The sequence below is a fragment of the Oryctolagus cuniculus genome, chromosome 4 (genome assembly GCF_964237555.1).
Source record: "Oryctolagus cuniculus chromosome 4, mOryCun1.1, whole genome shotgun sequence".
Taxonomy (NCBI): Eukaryota; Metazoa; Chordata; class Mammalia; order Lagomorpha; family Leporidae; genus Oryctolagus; species Oryctolagus cuniculus.
In genome coordinates, this window is record NC_091435.1 from 46,183,947 (window position 1) to 46,200,515 (window position 16,569).

At 37.9% G+C, this 16,569-nt stretch overlaps 1 protein-coding gene and 1 long non-coding RNA gene across 4 annotated transcripts in view; one reads left to right on the top strand and one right to left on the bottom strand.

Annotated features, from left to right (window-relative positions):
- LOC127482964 (uncharacterized) overlaps positions 1 to 460 on the bottom strand; it is a 73,469-nt gene extending 73,009 nt beyond the window's left edge. The window contains exon 1 of one of the 2 annotated variants that reach the window (XR_007908938.2): positions 352 to 460. This is a non-coding gene — a long non-coding RNA (uncharacterized lncRNA). Of the gene's footprint in view, positions 1 to 320 lie in introns of both variants that reach the window. The other variant, XR_007908939.2, reaches the window with a different exon arrangement.
- A 400-nt stretch (positions 461 to 860) lies between these two features.
- C4H3orf38 (chromosome 4 C3orf38 homolog) lies at positions 861 to 15,975 on the top strand. Of its 2 annotated transcripts, none has more exons than XM_008267097.4 (3): positions 861 to 994; positions 3,739 to 3,980; positions 6,892 to 15,975. In XM_008267097.4, exons 1-3 carry the CDS (start codon positions 868 to 870, stop codon positions 7,570 to 7,572), a joined length of 1,050 nt encoding a protein of 349 aa, XP_008265319.1. In that variant the 5' UTR covers positions 861 to 867; the 3' UTR covers positions 7,573 to 15,975. The 2 variants fall into 2 exon arrangements, with proteins under 2 accessions (XP_008265319.1, XP_008265320.1); XM_008267098.4 differs by having other exon boundaries at positions 6,895 to 15,975.
- The last annotated feature ends 594 nt before the right edge of the window (positions 15,976 to 16,569 follow it).

A 16,569-nucleotide genomic window follows, 5' to 3' on the forward strand; every position in this document is an offset into this window, starting at 1 on the left:
CGCGCACGACCCTGTGAGGGTCCTCTATTAAATCCATTTCGAGATAAGAAACAGAGGGACAAAAAAATGCTGAGTGAGCAGCTTGTTCTCAGTACGGCGGAGTAAAACTTCGGCAATCGGGTTTCCAGAACCCCAACCTCCGTCTCAGATTAAGGCAGAACCGGCTACCAGGGGAAGGGAGGCAGGAGACGATCCCAGCACGTTTGAAAGGAAAAATCAGCCGGGAGGCGGGAGGGCGCAGCATAGGAAGCGTGATTACCTCTTTAAAAAAAAAACTTGCATAACATAATGTGACACAAAATCAAATTCCTTTGATTTACCTAATTTAAGACTATCAAACTACCGGCTCACCCAACTCAGAAGTGGCCGCTGAGGACTCTAAAGCGCGGCCGGGGGCCGGGAGCGCGGGCGGGGAGGAGCCGCCTCCATTGGCTGGCCCCGGGGCATCACGGGAACTCCCGGTGCGCCGGGCAGCTCCGCCCGCTTTCCACGCACCTTCACCTGCACAGCTTTCCTAAGCCCTCTTTTAGGTGAAGGGCGCTCGAGGAATTCAGGGGTTAGCTATTCTGTCCCCAGCTCACTTGGGAAAGGTAGATGCTTTCCGTGGAAACGCGGCGATTCCCCTAAGTAGGATCCCTGGGACCTCACTCTGTCGGAGCCAGCCCGGAACCACAAAATCGGAGCACCGCGTTTCCTGCCTGGTCTCCTAGATCTACTTCCGCACACAGGGGCTTAGAATACCGGAGGCCCTTCAGTGGCGAACCACAGGAAAGGCACTTCCGGTGTCTGTTGCCAAGGCACGGGCCTGGTGGGGCCGGAGGGGCGACGTTATTGGCGTCGTCCTCTCCCCCCTTTCCGGGGGTCGAGATGTCGGGGCTCAGCGGCCGAGAAATGGAGGGCTGTCGTAACTTGCTCGGCCTACTGGACAACGACGAGATCATGGCCCTGTGCGACACTGTCACCAACCGCCTGGTGCACCCTGAAGACCGCCAAGGTAAGGGAAGAACCTTCTCCCCTGAGGGCCCCCACCACTCCCGACGCTAAACCCGCACCCCAGGGGGGTGGAGCGGGGGCGTGAGAAGTTCGCGGCCCACCAGTCTGTAAGTCCCAGACCGAGCGTGGGCCAAATCCTCGAAGGTCCTGGCCGCCGCGTCTGCACGAATCCCACTCGGGCGTTAGGGAGGTGGTGGGGCTAAAGTGGCACAGTTTCCAGGTTTCGTCCACCAGATGTTACGGGCAAGCGCTTATTGGTTGGAGGAGTCAGAGCACCTCAGAAATCATTTTTCTGAATTTCTGAGAAGCCGGGGTGTAGTGTTCGTTTTCAGTTTCGGTCAGCTGGGTTAATCCTGTCGGCTGCTGCTCGGGCTTTTTCCCTCAAACGGCGTGGGGGCGGGGTGGGGGCGGGGTGGGGCTAGAATGTACAAGTTTCTGTCAGTCTCCCAGGTGGAACGACTACTGTTAAGAAAAGGCAGATGGTTTCAATCCATGTCTGCTTTTGAAGCCAGAATTTTTCCGAGAAGATTTTGTATTCCAGGAGTACATTTTCAGAACCAAATGTACGTCTCGGGAGAGTTCAAAGGTTTAATATTGAGCCCAGTTGCAACTAGTTCATCTAAAAAGGAAAACTGCTTAGTTTTGTATTTCAGAGCTCGTTTTGCTTTGATTTGCTGAGTTTTACTTTAAAAAGTGAAATTTACGGTAGGATATGGGTTACGAAAAGAGTCTGCCTTCTCTAACTGTATTTCTCTGCTTTTAGATCGGATTTACATTTTTGCCATTTAAGAAAGTCAGTCACTTGTAACTTTGGATAATGACCATTGAAAAATGGGAAGAAATTTAAGAATTTAAACTGAAAATAGTTTTAGGTTTACAGTTCTTAAACATTTACATGTTTGACATGCTGAGAATCTTTCAGTTGTAATTACTGTGAATTTAAAATTGTAGATCACATACTGGATTTAATTAATAGTGAATCTAAAAACAAATAAAGGGAAAAATTCTCCCTGGTACAATAATGTTTAAATGATTTGGAGAGACATTTCCCTGGGTAAAAAATATAAACAATAAAGGTGTGAATATATACCTAACTTCTTTAGAATGACGTGACATGAAAGCCAGCAACACAAAGTCTTTATATGTATCAGATTGATTTTTTAAAAAATTTGTGTATAAATGAAGTGTTGGTGAACTTATGCACCAACCTTGACTACTAATGGAGGAGTGAAATGAGGTCTAGGGCTGTGGAAAACAAATTTGACATTGTTTTCCAAAAAAGGTTAATTAAGTACTTTATGCCTGTGCTGCTCGTTTGATTTCAAAACTTCAGTGTCCCTTTGAGTACCTCAGAAATTTTGGTAAACTGCAGATTCTGACTCAGTTGTTTTGGGGGAGGCCCAGAAATTCTGCATTTCTAGCAAGCTCTCTTGTTTGCCTTTTTTTACACTGGGAGATGGGCAAGAGGATGTTAAAAAGTATCAGTGTTTGTAAAAGGAAGCATGTTTTAAAGTCTATAAACAGAAAAATAGAAGTCTTGTATATTCATATATTTTAGTACAATGGTGAAAAAGGAGAGCTGTGTATTACAGATCAGTCTCAAAAACATTCAGTGAAATAATTGTAGAGGACTATGTGTTGATGGATTGAAGTCATAGAACATTTAGAAATCCAGGCTTAATGTATTACCAGAGAGTACATACTTATGCTGTACAACTTGAAAGAGAAGCAAGGGGATGATAAACAGCTTCCCTGTGAGGTAGGTGAGAAGAAAGGTGAATACTATTAAAGAGAGGGGGAACCTTGGCCCTCCAAGATAACTCTTTTGTTTTAAGATTTTAAGCTAGGAGGTGTATTTGTAGTTCATTTTGTTGCCATTCTGTGTACACCAAGTATCTCAAAAATATTCTTCAATCTGTGTGTTTAACGTATAATTTTTAAATTAAAAAAATGTACTGGTTCTGTTGCTTCCAGAAGTGGGGTTATTGATGTCTCATGTGTCTTCAACTTTGATTATCTGTACTATAAGGAAATTGGACTAAAATTTGTTACCATATTAGTGGTTTTTGCCTGTTTTTAGAGATTGGTTATGAATGTAGGTCGTTGACCTTAAAAAAATAATTTTTCTGGAGCCAGCGCTGTGGCGTAGCAGGTAAAGCCACCTGCAGTGCCGGCATCCTATATGGGTGCCCGTTTGGGTCCCAGCTGCTCCACTTCCCGATTACAGCTCTCTGCTATGGCCTGGGAAAGCAGTAGAGGATGGCTTAAGTCCTTGGGCTCCTGCACCCGCATCAGAGACCCGGAGGAAGCTCCTGGCTCCAGATCAGTACAGCTCCAGCCATTGTGGCCAACTAGGGAGAGAACCAGCAGATGGAAGACCTCTCTCTCTGCCTCTCCTTCTCTCTCTCTTTAAGTCTGACTTTCAAGTAAAGAAATAAATCTTTTCTGGCCCAAATTTTTTCTTAAAACTCAATCCTTTAAAACAAAGCATGCAAGTTTTACTATTACTTACAGGAAGTGAAAGGAGAAGGCATGGTTTTAGGGAAGTCTGAAGCATGTAAGAATTTAAAAGAAAGCCCAGACAACCCACTTCCTAGTTTTTTTTTTTTTTTAAAGAAAACTATTTCATGCAAAAACAAGTGCCATGACAAGAGTTTATAAATATGATCTGATGATTTCTGCTGACAATGGGCAAAATTTACAAGTGTCTCATTTTTTTTCTTAATCTTTACAATTTTCTTCTAGATGCCATTCGTGCAATATTAGTGTACAGTCAAAGTGTAGAAGAACTTCTGAAACGTAAAAAAGTCCACCGAGAAGTCATATTTAAATACTTGGCAACACAAGGGGTTATTATACCTCCTTCTACTGAAAAACACAATCTTATTCAGCATGCAAAAGATTACTGGAAGAGACAGTCACAGCTGAAATTGAAGGAAATACCAGAACCAGTTACGAAGACAGAAAACATCCAACTCTTTGAACAGGTAAAGTAGATCTTATAGTTATATTCTGAACCTTTGTTCTGTCTGAAATTCTGTAAATAATCCAAGGTCTATGGGAAGATGGTAAATAATTTTTTAATTTTAAATTTACTCTGTATCATTTGCATTCTGAAGGAAGAAAAACCTTTAGAAAATTAAAATATAAATATTTCTGACATTTAATGAAGGCAGAAAAAAGATGCTCTCCATCAGCAAATAGGACTATTGAATATTACACAGTAATTGCAAATTTTTTTAAAGATTTATTTACTTATATTTGAAAGGCAAAAATACAGAGAGAGAGGGAGAGAGAGAGATCTTCCATCCACTGGTTCACTCCCCAAATGCCACAGTGGCTGGGGCTGGGCTGATCTGAAGCCAGGAGCCAGAACTTCTTCCTGGTCTTACTCATTGGTGCAGTTTCCCAAGCACTTGGGCCATCCTCTGCTGCTTTGCCAGGAGCATTATCAGGGAGCTGGATCAGAAGTGGAGCAACTGGAACTTGAACCAGCACCCATATGGCATTCTGACATTGCAGATGGAGGCTTAGCAATTGCTAAGATGGCGCACGCTTCAGTTCACAGGAATCCAAAATTGCTTTTTAAATTGGACCCTAGTTCTGTGTAATTTTTTTTTTACTTAAAAAGAATGTTATTGTAAATCCTTTATCATTTTAAAGACTTTCTTTGATATTGATTTGCAAAAAATTCTAAGAAATATAAATTTGATACTTTATTTTTTTAACTACAAAAAATTCTGTACTTGTTTTGCTTTGACTCATTTTGGCTGTTCTGTGTCTTTGTCTCTCTACTGTACATTTTGGATGTTGAGTATGAGTATTTAAATGTTGACTGAGTGAACCTCTAGATAATTTGCACATTCTTAAATAAATGCCTCATACTTTGAATTAATGAGATTTTACAGTGAGAGGGCTTTGCCTTCAAATTTGAAATGGATCCTCTACAGAGTTTTTTATTTAATGGAATGAAAGGAATATTGACTTTTAAATCCTATAGGTGTGATTTCAAACTAAGTGTGCTGTATAATAGCTGTGAACTTAGATAAGTGCTTGACCTTTTTGAGTCGCTTTCTTCATCTATAAAATGATCACTTAAGTGGCATACACTGTGCCCATATATTCAATAGCAGATGCTCAGGAAACATAAGAGCTCTTACTGTCTCAATAAGGTATTGTGCTTTGAAATACATAAAGGAGATGCCGCCTGTTGGACATAGTTTTCCTTGGAAAAAAGAGAATGGTATAAAAACAAGCCTCAATCATAAAAAGTGACCTTTTCAATCACCTTAGAAGTTCTATTCAAAGACTGTGAAAATGTTTTATTATGAACTTTATTGGGCACATAATTTATGTACAATAAAATCCATCTATTTAAGGCAGTTTGAAGATTTTGACAGGCATGCCTGTGAAAACACTACCACAGATAAGAGAATGCTTTTATAAATCGCTATTGTTTGGCCCTCATGTTGATATCTTAAGAGACCTTGTTAAACTATAGCTTGTTAGCTGAATTTTTACCTGTTTATGGTGGAAAATTCTAAAATTATTTTTCTCCTTTTTGAAAAAAAATTCTGTATGCATAATGGTCTAGATGAGATCACATATAGTTAAGTTTCCTCTGCTGTGATTGGTGTATTAAAACTTAGCTCTAAGCTGAAAAGCCCTTCACTCAGCCCAGCTTCCAGAGTAACTACTACTGTCGAGGGGATGGCCAAGTAGGGTCAACAACATTGCAGGCAGAACTGTATGCTAACTAAAAATGTTTTCCTTTCAGAAATGTCACCTACCTTCTCTTCAACCCAGCTCTCCTCCCAGTATATCTAGCTAGGTAATGGAAATCAACAGGGTACCGCCCTTATGATGTACCAAGTGTAAAGAGGTTGATAGGTCTGAGCCCCATAACTGACAAGACTTTAAAGCCCACCTGATTATTTTCAAGCCCTTTCTGTCCGTTTGTATTTGCCTCTCAATAAAAAAACTTGCTCGTGGTCTGCTAATACTAACTGATAGAATCAAAAAGGGAGAGAAGGATCCAACATGGGAAGCGGGATACACAGCAGACTCATAGAATGGCAGATGTCCTAAATAGCACTCTGGTTTAGACACTTTTCTTAGGGCCTTTAATACTCTGTCCGTGGTTTTATATCCTGTGATTTTAGATCCTGTGAGTTTAAACTGCTTGTTAGATTTGTTTTCTCCGGACTTAAAAAAGTAAAATTCTAGGTGCCCATGCACATGAAACCTGCGATGGAAGCAGTTTCTGCAAGCTGGCACTGCATCCCCCTGGAGAAGCCACCTCCTGCTGGAACCCTGTCTTGATCCCCCTTCCCAAAGACTCCCCTTTACAGCATGAAGAAGCCAGAGCAATCATTGCCCAGTTCCCCCTAACAGATGTAAGGGTTGGCATCTTCAGGAGATGGGAATGTGAGGAGTCAGATGGGTTAATAGTCAAATTCCCAGTGGAATTTGCGATGTAAAATATTTGCTTCCTCCTTTAGTAAAAACAGAGCACTCTCCTTCCTTCCTGCAGAATCTCCAAATTTACCATGAGAATAGCGAGGGAGCTCTTCCTGAGCTCACAGCTTATTGTGAAGACACGTTACCTATCCCACCCTTAGCAGGCCAGGCTGTTGGAGAATTGTAAATGAGGTCTTTGGGTGGTTTTTGTCCCCTCCTGGTAACTGAATGCCAATCTGATTGTCAAGTTTTTGTTTTTGTTTTTTTCCTTCAAAATCATACTTAAAAAGCCCACTGCTTTTATTCCTCTTTTGGAAACCTCCCTCCACGCTGCTCTGGCTGGAGGCCTTTGACTCTAATAAATACTTTTAAATCCGAAATAGTCTAGCTAGAAAAATAGATACAAAAATTAAGCTTTCATTTTATTTCTTATTTCAGCAGGCAAAAGAAGATAAAAAAGCTGACAAAGTTGATTTCCGTCGCCTAGGAGAAGAATTCTGTCACTGGTTCTTTGAACTTCTTAATTCTCAGAATCCTTTTCTGGGACCACCTCAAGATGAATGGGGGCCACAGCACTTCTGGCATGATGTGAAACTTAGGTTTTATTACAACACATCTGAACAAAATGTGATAGACTACCAAGGAGCAGAAATTGTGAGCCTTCGTTTGCTGTCACTAGTGAAAGAAGAATATCTTTTTCTCAGCCCCAACCTGGATTCCCGTGGACTGAAGTGTGCTTCTTCTCCACATGGGTTAGTTATGGTTGGAGTTGCTGGAACTGTCCACCGAGGGAACACTTGTTTGGGTATTTTTGAACAGATATTTGGACTCATCCGTTGTCCTTTTGTGGAAAATACTTGGAAAATCAAATTTATCAACCTGAGAATTGTTGGAGAGGGTTCTCTTGCTCCTGGATCATTACTAAAACCAGCTATTACATTTGAACAGAGTGATCTAGAGGCCTTTTACAATGTAATCACTTTATGTGGTACTAATGAAGTACGACTTAATGTAAAGCAGGCACTGGATAGTGGAACTGGAGACCAAGCTTTATGTAGTGGAAATGAGGAATTGTTGAACAAAAGAGAACTGAGTTTACCTGACCCTCTAAAGCACTGATCACTGTGTGTCAGCCTAAAAAAATCTTCTATACAGAAACTCTTCCAAATATTACATCAGTCATGTGTAAGTGTTTTCAGATGTGGAGATTGACATATTTTAGTTGACATACCTTTCTGGACTACAGACTGGCATATTATGTGAATCCTTGCCTATTTCTAACTGAGTTACAACAAATGTTCTGAGAGCTTAATACACTTCATCAAATAAATCCCACTTTAGATGTTGTAGCTAACTGTGTGCCTTAGAAACCAGGTAATATTTTCATTTTACTTAGTGAATATTTTGCTAATAACTACTTTCCATGTGGGAAAGGATTCATAGTGTTCAAGGCTTCCCTTCAAAATGTTTCTCATTTACTTTTATCTACATATTGATAATTGGATAAATGCATCTCAGTTAAGTATTTGTTTTTAAAAAGTTTAATATTTTAGAGATGTTTATTGTAAACTCAAAGTTCTCACTTTAGAAAAATCAGAGGACATTCTTATACGAACAGTCCAGTAATTTAGGTGGTAGAGAAAAACTTTTTCTTTATATATTAGAGAAAACTTTTTCAAAGTTATCTGCTGTAGTCCAAGCTAAATATCTTAAAATTTGGGCAATGATAAATGCTGTTCTCAAAACAGTATTTATTTTACCTACACTTCAGCTAACAGTTTTATAGTGCATTTATTGTAACATCATATAAGGGAAATACACTGTTGAAATTTTAAGTGTACGTGTTGCCTAACATATAAATGAATTACTTTTTTCCTCTTGATTGATCTGGTAGGGTGACTTAAGCCCTCACAAATTTATAATGGGAGTATATATATATATACACACACATACACACACACACACACACACACACACGTACTCTACACCTAAGCAGAATTGTTGAGTTTTTCACCTCTAATTTGAGTTGTTAGGTTTGAGTTACAACATTCATTTGCCAGATTAATTGCACAGTTGCTTTAAAGTTCATCATCCAGCAACTATGTGCTGATCCTGGATATAGTTAGTGATTTAAATTTCTACAAGTAACATTTGGAAAAAAAAAACTCAGCTGGAAAATGTCGAGGTGATATGTTGTACATGTTACTACGTTTAACTCTGCTTGTGATCTAGGGAGACTGATAAGAATTTTGGAAGCAGGAGGATTAAAAACTCATCTTTTTTGTTTTTTTTTAATGCCATGCCTCTTATGAGGAATACAAATTGATATGTCCTAAAATAAGAACTTAATAAAGGAGGGAATTCGCTTTTGTCTGCTGTAAGAATAGTGTATTGTTTAGGTTTAATTTATACTTGTCTTGTTCATAGATAAAGCTTTAGGCATTCAACCAAAATAAAGAATATTTTACTACTGCTAGTTACACTATCAGTATAACATAATTAGGTATTAAAGTATTTTGCAAAATAATTATTTCTTACGTATTTTATAAGGTATATAGGTAACAATTCCATCTTTACTCATCCTGTGTGTCTGCCTGGTTTTTGAAAGCCAAGTTATCTTTTTCTTTCTTAAGCTTGAATTATCATAATAGATAAATACCCTAAGTAAAGGATAAAAAGAAAACATCCCTGTCTTGTTTTTGTGCCATTGATGTCAAGTACTGTAGAACTATTACTATGGATGCTCAGAATGAGCAAGGGAGATTGCCTCCACTTACCTTCAGTTTTGCATTTTTGAATTTGTGTAAAGTCCAAGTAAGGCTGCAAACTGCACATAAGTTTTAGTCAACCTTGAAAATTTGAAATCCTGGTAGATTAAGTTTGAAGATTAGATTTTGTTTTATTTCACATTAATCCGAGCACACAGTAGAACGCAGTATTGAAGTGAATGGATAAATGAATAAGCAAAAAGAAGCTAAGCTTACATCCCATAAGAAAGACTTTTCCACGTCTAAATGTTTTTTGATTCATCTGTGGTGACTTTTTGGCCACATAATTTGTTTGAATTTTATAAATGGACACACATTTTTAGGCCCCAGAATAACTCAGGTGTGGGAAGCAAAGTGTATTGATACTGAAACTCCAGAATTAATGGAATGTATGTAAGATCTGTAAGGCTAGCTAGAAGACATAGGGAAGTATGTGAAGAAATAGTATTCAAAGGAAGGTGACCTAGAGGAATTGAAATTTGCTCATGAAACTTGAAGCACTATAGAAGGATTAAACTGTCCTTTGCTACCCTATTAATTTGTTTATGTGAGGGAAAGGCAGAGACTCTAGATGTGGGTCTATTACTTTGTTATATCCGACTAATATTTAGAAAGTGGGGTCAGGTGATAATACTACAATGTTTTATACATAATCGTAACAGTTCAATGTTCAAGCTAGGGAATCATGTGGACTTTTATTTGCTCTGGACCAGTTTACCGTAACCTAATAGCGGGGTCTGAATTGTTGGTGTTAGGATATTTTATTTTATTAATATCAAAAATACCAGATAACATATTTCATGTGTCTTATTAGCTAAAGTGCCAAACTATGGGAAAAAGCCATCTCTAATTTATTTAAGCCAGATTATGAAAGCAAGTCAGGAAAATATTCCTGAGTTTTCAGAAAGGTAACATTTTTATTCTAAAGGAAAGCTAATATGTAGTCCCAGTAAGAATTTGTAATAGTACTAGAAAATTATTTTTTTTTTTTGAAAGGCAGAGTTAACAGAGAGGGAGGGAGAGACGAGAGACAGACAAGGATCTACTCCCCAAATGGCCACAATGGCCAGGGCTAGGCCATGCTGTAGCTAGGAGCCAGGAGCTTTATCCAAGTCTCACATGAGTACTGAGTCTCAAGGATTTGGTCGCTGCTTCTGCTTTCCCAGGTGTACCAGCAGGGAACTGGATTGGAAGTTGGAGCAATTGGGACTCATACCTGCTCTTACACCCACTGTGCCACAACACTGGCCCACAGAAAAGGATTTCAGGAACATTGTTTTTTAAAGCTAATCATAAACATTGTGGTTTAACAAAATGGCTTTGATGGTTAAATCGGTCATAAAAATGAAGGAAAACAATACTATAGTGTTTTTCTTAGTTCCCATATACCCTTTTCTTCACTGGTTCTTTGGGTTGTGGGACATGGTCATCAACCTTTTGAACTATAGTCTTTCTTCCAAGAAAAAAAAGTAATTTGTGCATATGGTATTAAAAATTGTTCATATTTCAGAGAGTTGATGGGTCTTCCCAAAGCACATCTTTGTGTCCTATAGGTATCTTTATGCTGTTTTTAAATATTCTGCCATGATGTTAGATTTAACCCCAGGCTACTCTTCTAGTATATTAAAATGTTTTTATAAAATTTAACAACATTGCCTAAATCTCTAAGAGAACTAAATCTTGTGAATGAAAGTATAATTTCTAGGAAATATCACTTTACAATAATTATTATTTGTGAATTATTTTTAAGAATTTTTCTAATTTATTTGAGTGAGAGAACTTCTACTTAGTGGTTCATTCCATAGATGCCCTCAACAGCCGTGACTGAGCCAGGCCAAAGCTGGGAGCCAGGAACTCAATCTGTCCCACGTAAGTGGCAGGGACCCAATTACTTAAGCCATCAATCACTGTTGTCTCCCTGGATCTACAAGAGCAGGAAGCTGGAGTTGGGAGCTTAAAGCAGGGATCCAACTCAGGCTTTACAGTGTATTAGAAATGGACACAAGCCACTGTTGAGTGCAACGTAAAAAAAAATATTGAGAATTCATTTCATTTTTGGCAAGAATTATTATGAATATTGAACATAATGTGGAGAAAGTGGTAATGTGAAAAATAGTAAGATAATAGTCTTAAGAACTTTGTTAAAGTTCTGTATTAAAGCTTCATCTTAAGATGTTTGGTAATGATTGGATATTGCTAATTCTGATAAAGGATTTTAAAAATATGTTTCTTCTGAAGAGGCTATATATGTGATCTCAACTTTTACCCCTTCCTCCCACTTCTTCATTTCCCATAGCCCTGTTTAATTTTTAAATTTTACACATTTGAAAAGGGAAAGACAGGTAAAGGGGGCCATGGGGAGGAAAAGAAGGAAATCTCTCATCTACTGGTTTGCTTCATAGATGTCTGCAACACTAGGGACTGGATCAGCCAAAGCCAGGAGCCTGTTCATTCAGTCTTGTTTTTCATGTGGGCAACTACTTGAGTCATCATCTGCTGCCTCCCAGGGTACATACTGGCAAGAATCTGAAATTGGGAGCCAAGACATGAACCCAGGTACTTTGATATGAGGTACAGACATCTCAGGGGGTGTTGTAACCATTGTACCAAACACGCATTCCTAGCATTCCCCCCTTTATAACCTTTATGTCCACCCAGTTGCAGTGCAAGGAAATGACCTTCTGGATCTGGGTTCTCTTCAAGTTTATTTGATGTTTAATTATTGAGTGTTAGTATTTGTAAATCACTGAATCAAGTGAAAAAAATACATCAATAGGCTGTTTACTTAAACAATGTTGTATTTAAACTTCAATCTTTGGGTTTAGGCTGTCATAAGGTGACAATTTCTGTAGGCCTTTAGTGGAAGGAATCAGATCCTTTTATATGATCAGAAAAAGGAAAATTTAGAGTTAGAATAAAGTATCCAAAGTTTTCAAGAGAATGGGCTATATGCATTTAGCTTTATTTTTCTAATAAGCTCCCTACAGTCTTTGACGAAAGTGTTAATATTAAAATTGAATGCAATATTTACATGGTATATATAACACCAGAAACGGGCAGACGCTGTGGCGCAGCGGGTTAAGTCCTTGGCCTGAGGCGCCGGCATCCCGTATGGGCGCCAGTTCTAGTCCTGGCTGCTCCTCTTCCGATCCAGCTCTCTGCTGTGGCCTGGGAAAGCAGTAGAAGATGGCCCAAGTGCCTGGGCCCCTGCACCTGCGTGAGAGACCCGGAAGAAGCTCCTGGCTCCTGGCTTCAGATTGGCGCAGCTCTGGCTGTTGCGGCCATCTGGGGAGTGAACCAGCAGGTGGAAGACCTCTCTGTCTCTACCTCTCTCTGTTTAAAATAAATAAAATAATTTTTCTTTTATAAAAAAGAAACTTTGTATATCATGAAATCATAAGCCTGGAATTTGGTACCTGCTACATTCTATCCCCAGTACTGCTAAATCTTGTTGCTGTTCTTACATCTTCAGTTTGTAGACACCCTAAATCTCAAGTTATTGGTTACATTTTCATTAATATTGAAGGAAAAACCACCTGCTGCCAATTACATTACTTATTTGATGTTTTCTGACCAGAAAGTAACAAGTTAACTTAGGAAAATCCTTTTCTGAAGCATTTAGTCTGTTTGCATTAATTTTTTTCCTACCCACATTTTACTGTACTAATGATTAGTATTACATGCAGTTATTTCAGATTGTTATGTGTAAGTTACTTTTTCCTCCCTAAGTTGTAAGTTCCTAAAACTAGTTACTCTCCTTTTTTGTAATCTTTATCTGAGGGCCTTGCACAGAATAAGTAATAACTAAATTTGGAGTGCGTATTGTATGCCAATTTCTTTTCTACGTACAATGACTGTATTAACTCATTCATTCCTGGGGAAGTGAAGTGCAGTTATTATTATCTCCCTTTCACCAGAAAGTTAGATACAGAGTGACTTAGCTGTCACAGCTAATGCTAGAGCCTAGATTTTAAACCCAGGCGTTCAAACTTGAGAGCTGTGTTGTCGCAAGTAGTAGGTTTTTATTTCTCCAAATACAGAGTAGCACTATTACTTTATGCTATATTCCACCTATAATTATCATTAATTCAGTGATAAAACTTCTTGGAGAAAAGATGCAGAATGCTCATGTAAAACAATACTGTGAAAAAAAGAATAAAAGTAATTGAGTAATATAATTGATATCAAATTAACTTACCATCTCACCACATTCCTAGTTAGTTTGTGACGCCATTGTGCTTTCAGTGTCAGAGATAGTGCTTCACATTTTTTTTTTTTGCCACATCCAGATGTAGCGTATTTGTATTATTCTATTTTAGCTGCTGTTGTAATTAGGCCCTTTTAACCTAAATTTTAACTAATTAAGTTCATATTTCTCTACTTGAATATTTCTTAATATTTTTGACACTAAAATTACCTTAAAGTACAACATTCTTCATAACTTCTGTGCTAACAACTTTTCACTGGTCTTGTATTACTTCAAAATAAAGTCCACATATCACAATCTGCTTTTCATCACCATCTAGGTTTGACCCCAAATATTGCTTAGAAAAGCCAATTTATACTGCTGATTAGTCTTTGTATTTACCCTGTGTCACTTAGCCAACTGCTTTTGTTCCAAAGTATCCAAAATAGTAAAATTTAATTTTTGTATTTTGTTACAGGCAGTTTGGTAATATAGAAAGAAAAGGATGATGACTCCAACAAATCACTGATTAAATTTCTTCAATAAGTCAACTATTTTTCTTCTTAGGTGTTTTGTGTGCGTTGTCTCCCTAGAATAATCTTTCTGCAGTCTTTTGGATGGCTGCTTCATTTTCATCTTCGAGGACTTAGCTAAATATCTTTTCTTCTCTAAGTAAACTAAACCTGTTAATATTTATCAGAGCACTTTGTTTTAGCACTTTAGATACTATTTTTTAATTTAATAATTTATTGTTTCTCCGTTAGATTTTAAGCTGAGAAAAAAAGATCACTATAACTGTTTCACTTACATTGTACTTTCATTGCCTGCACAAAAACAAGTTATTCAGTAGAGATTTACTTATTAAAGTAAGGAAATAAATGCCACTTTTTATTCAGAAACATATATATTCTTAGTGCCTACTGTGTGTATAAGGTGCTCAATAAATACTTCTTTACTGAATAAAGCCAAAGTTATCTTCCTAATGGATGATGATGTAAAAACTCTAATATAATCATCAAAGTCTTTTATGCTTCTGTAAAACATGGAGAAACTGAGGCTCTCAGTTTAACATGCTGAAGTCCACGTGGTTTTGTTGTAAAGATCTTACCTCTGGCTTCACTTTGTATTTTCTTTTTAAAATGTGAAGTCTTCACTTTTCTTCACTGACAGTCTTTCCAATTGGACAACTGCTGCTACCTTTTCACTTCTACACTCTACTGGTTTTTAAAGTTACATGATTGTACCTTCACAGCAGTTCTTTAATATTGCTTTTAAAGAAATTTGGAGTTTTTTGGTTGGGAAATTAATTCTGTACCAAATATATGTGTATACATTTTTATGAATATGTGAGCATTATCTATTTCCACACAGGGGAAAAATCAAAATGATGTGAAAATATTCTATATCTCTAGAATATAAGGGGAAACGTGTATAAAGTCTTTAAAATCTTTTCCTACTTTCAAGTTGCTACAGATTCTGAAGTTGTTTGAAACTATTCTGTAAAACATTTTTCACTTTTTTGCAAATGTTCAAAAATATAGTTCTGTATTTTCATCAGGAAAAGTACAAATTGGTGTGACAGAAAGCAGAATTAAAGATAGGCAATGCAGAATGACTCACAATGGTTTAACTTGGAATTGTTTGATTATGGTGATGTGAAAGCAAAACACATTGGAAACTACTTTGAATTTGAATTTTGATCTTTTCCTAGGGTAATAATACAAAAAACCATCTGGTTTTCATTTGCAGTGCAGTATTCAATAAGATATCCAACACTGTATTATAAAATAGAGTTTTTGTTAGATGATTTTGCCCAATTGTAGGCTAATGTAAGTGTCCTGAGCACATGTAAACTAAGCTAGGCTATGATGTTCAGTAGTTTAAAATTACTAAATCCATTCTTCACTTAATATTTTCAACTTCTGATGGCTTTCTTAGGATGTACCCCCATTTAAGTTAAATAAGTTAACATAAGTTTACATTTGCAAATATTTTGAGTGAATTTGGAGACAAACAAGCTTTTGGATAGGCTTTTTCTGTAGGAAGCATGACCCTGGGTGGGTGCTTCTCATAAAATCATTGAAATTTATCCAGGAAGTCTAATGGAAGTGTTTATTTAGCAAAGATTTAGCAGTTGTAGTACTTACAGCATTGATGGGCCCAGTTCAGATTTATGATGGAAAGGCCGTGTTGTACAGAAACAAGATAGCAATAGGAAGATGTACGTGTGTCAAGGACTTTGATGCTGGAATTGTCAGTAGAACACTCATCAAAATCACTGGGTTCATTAGACTTCTAGGAATTAAGAGAAGTTCCAGAATAAGCCATAGTTTGAATTTAAGTAGCAGTCCTATGCTAGAGCAAGAGTGTAGGATTGAGGAAAAAAAGATTTATAGAGTACATCAGTGTTTTAAATGGTCTTTCAATTTAGTAAACATTTGTTGAGTGCTTAGTGCATGCTAGATATTTTAGCAGAAAACACTTGTTCATAAAGTGGCTGGTTTCATCTTATACAATTCTTATTGTTTATAAATTAGGTTTTAAAAATAAAATTAATTTTAATAGAAACTGTTTTATGTGATCTTTCATTGATATCCTTGTTTCCACTTTAACCACTGTAGCCTTTTGACATTTACCTGAATCATAGGTAAGATCCTAACCTCTGCTAAAAGATTGGCAATCCTTGGTAGTCTGTTAAATAGTTTGGCAGTTTCAGAGAAAAAAAACTGCATGATAAAGGGGCAGGCATTGTGGTACAGTGAGTAAGCCAAATCCCAACAGCTCCTCTTCTGATCCAGCTCCCTGTTAATGGCCTGGGAAAAGCAGTGGAAGATAACTGGAGTGTTTGGACCACTGCCTCCCACATGGGAGATCTGGATGAAGCTCCTGGCTCCTGTCTTTGACCTGCTCCTGCACTGGACATTATGGCCATCTAGGGAGTGAACCAGCAGATAGGAGAGTCTCTTTCACTTCCTGACTCTCACTTTCTCTGTAACTCTGAAAATAAATAAATCTTTTTTAAAAATAATAAATACAGGGGCTGGCAGATTAAACCACCACCTGCAGTGCCGGCATCCCATGTGGGCACCAGTTTGAGTCCCAGCTGCTCCTCTTCCAGTCCAGTTCTCTGCTGTAGCCTGGGAAAGCAGTAAAAGATGGCCC

Excerpts from the sequence above, each read along its gene's own strand:
- C4H3orf38 (XM_008267097.4), top strand. The coding sequence starts at position 868 with ATGTCGGGGCTCAGCGGCCGAGAAATGGAGGGCTGTCGTAACTTGCTC. Across the intron at positions 995-3,738 it reads GCACCCTGAAGACCGCCAAG|ATGCCATTCGTGCAATATTA; the intron begins GTAAGGGAAGAA and ends ATTTTCTTCTAG. Across the intron at positions 3,981-6,891 it reads ACATCCAACTCTTTGAACAG|CAGGCAAAAGAAGATAAAAA; the intron begins GTAAAGTAGATC and ends TTCTTATTTCAG.